This window comes from Sinocyclocheilus rhinocerous, unplaced genomic scaffold (assembly GCF_001515625.1).
Source record: "Sinocyclocheilus rhinocerous isolate Xijiao unplaced genomic scaffold, SAMN03320098_v1.1 scaffold404, whole genome shotgun sequence".
NCBI classification, from domain to species: Eukaryota; Metazoa; Chordata; class Actinopteri; order Cypriniformes; family Cyprinidae; genus Sinocyclocheilus; species Sinocyclocheilus rhinocerous.
In genome coordinates, this window is record NW_015628680.1 from 456,146 (window position 1) to 461,530 (window position 5,385).

The 5,385-nt window shown below is 39.5% G+C and overlaps 1 protein-coding gene across 1 annotated transcript in view; it reads left to right on the forward strand.

The window, feature by feature from the left end:
* The window catches only part of LOC107737964 (C-type mannose receptor 2-like), a 4,173-nt gene extending 530 nt beyond the window's left edge, over positions 1-3,643 (forward strand). Inside the window, exons 2-4 of the mRNA XM_016549617.1 lie at positions 1,274-1,615; positions 1,893-2,225; positions 3,226-3,643. Coding sequence (XP_016405103.1) covers positions 1,274-1,615; positions 1,893-2,225; positions 3,226-3,581 — 1,031 coding nt within the window. The 3' untranslated portion in view covers positions 3,582-3,643. The remainder of the gene's footprint in view (positions 1-1,273; positions 1,616-1,892; positions 2,226-3,225) is intronic.
* The last annotated feature ends 1,742 nt before the right edge of the window (positions 3,644-5,385 follow it).

A 5,385-nucleotide genomic window follows, 5' to 3' on the forward strand; every position in this document is an offset into this window, starting at 1 on the left:
CCAGCAGGTGGCGCTTAAGGAACAGCAGTGATGCATTTCCTTGATTACCGCTGTAAACACTAAATGCATTATAGGCTACAGAGGCAAGATGAAAGGAAAATGCCTTCTATACTGTTTCTTAAAACAGTCAGTTCCCCTCAGAGATACATTCATACTTCGCGCATTGAACAGTGAGCTTTCTCTGCCTGCTAATGTTTTTTCTCCTCGTTGCATGTCTAGGCCAGACTGTTTAACGCCGTTTACAGACTCTGAAATAAAACAAAAAACCGTCCAGTTCCGATTTATGGCCGATGGTCGTTCGGTGCATCTCTGCTCAAATTAAAGTATTAAACTGCTTTTATTTTGGTGGTTTGCCAGCAAATAAACAAATAAATGTGCTGCATGTTTCAGAGTGAAGCGCTGCGTGTCATGGGTTGCGCTCGAACACATTACCCGCTTCATTTTTATTTAATTAAATCGCAACCTTCGCGATATGACTATGGCATTGAGCCATAATGCGATATCGATTATATTTCGATATATAGTGCACCCCTAATTAAAATAATGTTATTATTTATAAAAAAAATTAATTAAAAAAAACTTAACTCTGGCACCCCTATGGATGGACGGCGCCCCTAGCATTTGCCTATTTCGCCTATGTGACGGGCCGGCCCTGGATGAAAGTGTTCAAGTGTGTTTGAATGATTCTGTAATTGCGTGTGTTGTTGAGGAGATTGAGCTGCTACTGCATGTGAGCCAGTAATAAACCACAAAACATCATCAGTGTTTCCCATGAGTCCTCTAGACTGTGTGGCCTGTAGTTTCCTGACAAAATTAAAGTCTGAGTGTTTAACTCTTGCAAGTGAAGATACTAAGACATAACTATTGTAATTTTTATACTCTAAAATCAGTAAAACAAGTAATATTTTTTATTGTACAGTGCAGCTGTATTACAACGGTAATATATTTCTGTCTCAGAGATGATAATGCACTTTAGAAATATTTGTAAAAGCTATATAATACAATACTGCAGAGGTTTGACTTTCAAGTTCAGGTTGATGCAAAGAATTAAATTTGGTCACTGAAAAGGGGTTGAAGCTGGTAATTTTGCTCTGGAAATGCACTACATTCATGTATTTGTACTCAGTTTTCTTCCACTAGAAGTCCAGAGTCTCTCCGAATCCTGTGGGAAACACTGAACATATAAAAGCACCATTCAGAACTCTTTAGCAAACACATACTGAAACACAGTGTGGATGAGTCCTGAGATCTGTGTGAATGTGTCTCTCCTCAGCCGTGCTCAGTTCGTCTGCAGGAGCTCCGCGTCAGTATCACTTTGTGAATCAGATGAAGAGCTGGACTGAAGCTCAGAGTTACTGCAGAGAGAAATACACAGATCTGGTCACTATCAATGACATACAAGAACAGAAGGACATTGAACAGGCCATAAAGAGTAGCTCTGATCGTGTCTGGATTGGGCTGAAGAGCACAGACTCATGGATATGGTCTCTGAGTGACCCTGCCTTCTACACAGCACATGAGACTCAGTATAGGAACTGGGACAAATCTACAAAACAACCACAACCAGAAGAAGATGGAGACTGTGTTTTTATGGATTGTGGGAATGGACAGAATTGTGCGAAAGGACACAAAGGAAAATGGCATGATGCAGACTGTAGTTACACACAGTATTTCATCTGTTATAATGGTGAGTTCAGCTGTAAGTGATCACAACACACAGAAATGTGCTGCAAAACAATATTGAGTATTTCATTTCCAACAATAAAAATAAAACATCTTTTGAACAATGAGCCACAATTGTGTTCCTGGATATGTCTTTTTGTTCTTGGTCTTTTATTTTATTTATTTAATTCTCTAAATCAATTTCAGACAAATGTCTTTCTGTTTTAAAGCCAGTAAAGGATTCGTCCCTGGACAGGAGAAAAAGAACTGGACTGAAGCTCAGAAATACTGCAGAGAGTATCACACAGATCTGGCCAGCGTGAGGAATCAGAGTGAGAATGAACAGATTCAGAGCATCACAGCAGATAAACAAGTCTGGATCGGTCTGCACAGACTCTGGGTTTGGTCAGATAACAGCACCGCCGCATTCACACACTGGAAACCTGGTGAACCCAGTATCGGAACAAACAGAAACAGCATCTGCACATCGACTGGTATCAGAGATGAAGGACGGTGGACAGACGAGGACTGTGCACATCAGCGTCCCTTTGTGTGTTATGATGGTGAGTAGATCAATCCTCTGAGCTGCTGTACGTCTACATGTCAAACTACAGAAACTCTCTCATCATTACAGGAGAAGTTCAACGAGTGCACTGTAACTTCACGTGTGTTCCTGACTGAGTTATTATAGTTAAAGGGTTAATCCACCCAAAAATGTGAATTTGCTCATCACTTTCTCTCCTTCATGTTCTTCCAAACCTTTAAGACTTTGGTTAATCTTCAAAACACAAATGAAGATATTTTTTGAAGAAACCTGAGAGATTTAAAAATCCAGGTAAGCAAAACTTAAAAGAGCTGCTTTACAGCTTGATAAATAGAATTAGTTTCATAATTGATGATTTTTGCGTTACTGATTCTGTTTGTTACTGCGAAGCTGCTTTGAAACAATCTGTAAGGTATAGAGCGCTATAGAAATAAATGTGATTTAACTTGAATCTAAAACACGCGTCACATGATGCACGAGAACCAATGAGGTTTGTTTTTAGTGTAACACACATTCAAGCTTCCTTGATTGCCAAATGTAATGTGGATGCAAATAACAGTCTAAGTTAAATCTAGACTAAATGTTTGATTCATCTGGATTCGGTTTTTGACGCCTTTATGACTTTCTGGATCTTCCTGGACTTTCAATAGAGGAACAGAAACATCTCAGGTTTCATTAAAAATATCTTCATGTGTTTCATCTTTGTTTTGAAGATTAACCAACGCCTTAGAGGTTTGGAACAACACGAGTAAAAAACGATGACAGATTTTTCATTTTTGGGTGAACTATCCCTTTAAAAAAAATTATGGTTCATGTAAGATTTCTCATTTTCATTTAGTTTAACTTGATGTACTAAAATAACTCAAACTAAAAACAACAATGTTAATAATAATAAAGTATATATAAATATATAAATGAAAAAAAAACTTCTCAGTGATACTACAATAGCACTGGCTCTTGTATTTCAAAGTGAAATGTTTTGTATCCTGATGTTCTTGCTCATCTGTTCGTGTTTCCAGATAAGCTGGTTCTGATCCGAGAGAATAAGACGTGGACTGAAGCTCTGAGACGCTGCAGAAACATGGACATGGACCTGGTGTCGGTGGATTCGGAGCAGATGCAGCGGCGGGTGATGAATGTGACCGCGAGCACCTCCTCCGCTCACGTGTGGCTGGGTCTACGTCACTCCTGCACACTGGGACTCTGGTTCTGGGTCAACGGTCAGACCATGTGCTACGATCAGTGGGCTTCTGATTACGACATCGATCTGGACAAATGCGATGAGACGGTGAGATCCGGAGCCATTCGGACCCGTGATAATCACTGGATCAGCCTTCCTGAAACTGAAGAAAACCACTTCATCTGCATCAAGTGAGTGCTGGAGAGTCACTGAGTACATGTGATCCAGATTACACAATCAGATTACTAATATTCAGTACTTGTGATTAGATTATATCATATTTTAAAATGCCAATTATCAGATTACAGTTACTTTACTGCCATTGTGTGAATTGTTCAATCATAAAAAGCACTCAGAATACATTACTAATAATCTGTAATCTAATAGGATATGTTACTGAATAAAGTTTTCGTCTTGTAATTTGTAATCAGTAAAGCACTAAAATTATTTAAGTGTTACCCACTGTGTGTGAGTCAATCAAGCCGTTTGGATTCAAATGATTCAATTCAATTCAATTCCAGTTTATTTGTAAAGTGCACCATACATATTATTTCAATGCAGCTTCAGAGAAAATGTATATTTTGTTGTTGGAATCAGGAAGTTTTTTGTAGTTGTACTCATGTCTATTTGAACTTCTATCATGTTTTCACTTGTTTAAGGACAGTTATATGATTCAGATGAATGACTCATGAGGTGATGGAGACAAACATTTACTGTGTTTTCTTTCAGTTTGCTTTACTATTGTTTTTTTTGTTTTTTTTTGTTTAGCGCATATTACTTAATACTTAGTATTTACATTTACTTTTGTTGAATCAATATGTTATACAAACTCCATAAAAATGACTGCAAATACATTTATATATATATAATCATTATACATGCAATAAAAAAAAAAAAGAAAACAATTCTGTATTTTAACGTCTGCTTTTGCTTGTTTCATACGGAATTCCTAAAAGGAAACTGTGATGCAAAATACTTAAGATAGGATTACATATGTGATCATATTTCACTGCTTTTGCATTTCCTGTTCACTTGGAAAGAACACAAAAGCATTGAAATATTATTTTTCCTTCCATCTCATATTTTTTCCATCACCATTTGCATTTACGGACTTTCCTAATCCAGCTTTCTAATAAACGTGACATTGTGGACTATGGATATTTTTGTCTCTCTGACAATAAGTGTGATGTTCCTCATTTGTAAGTTGCTTTATATAAAATCATCTACAAAGAATACATGTAAACATAAATGAATAAATGTAACATAATGTAACATTAAAATAGTGCTTATTGATACTTCTGTCACTATGGAAAGCACACAACGTAGGAGTAGGAATCAACAAGAGTGTCAGGGTTCTGTCACTTCGGTCTAGTTTATTCATGGTTTTGTGACAGAGCCCTGACACTCCCGTCATGTCGTTGTTTTCATGTGAGCGTGCGGCTTTGAGAGTGCTTGAGCCGTGCGCACTCGTCTGCATGTCTTGTTTCCTTGTTTCATGTTGGAGCGTGGTGTTCAGATCCCGGCACTCATGTCTTGTTGAGTTTCGGTTTCGTGTCGGGGTTTGGACACTCGCGCTCCTTGCCCTGCCGGCTCCATCCTTGATACGGGCTCCACCCTTCCTGCCTGCCAAGCTCCCAGCTCTGCCCTGGCCCCCTGTCAGGACTCAAGAAGCGCTAGAGTCTGCCTGGTCGGGGTTTGGACACTCGCGCTCCTTGCCCTGCCGGCTCCATCCTTGATACGGGCTCCACCCTTCCTGCCTGCCAAGCTCCCAGCTCTGCCCTGGCCCCCTGTCAGGACTCAAGCCCCTGCCGGAACTCCTGGACTGCCTGAGCCTCCCTGGCTCAACCCTCCCTGGTCCCTCTAATGACTGTCTGGGCTTTGTCTCTGTGTTTTGATTTTCCTGTTTTGTGTTGTCTGTTGTTGTGTGTCAGTCTTGTGTTGTCATGTCCCTGTCTTGTTTTTGGTGTTCCTCGTTAGGGACACCAGGTGGAGTTTATTC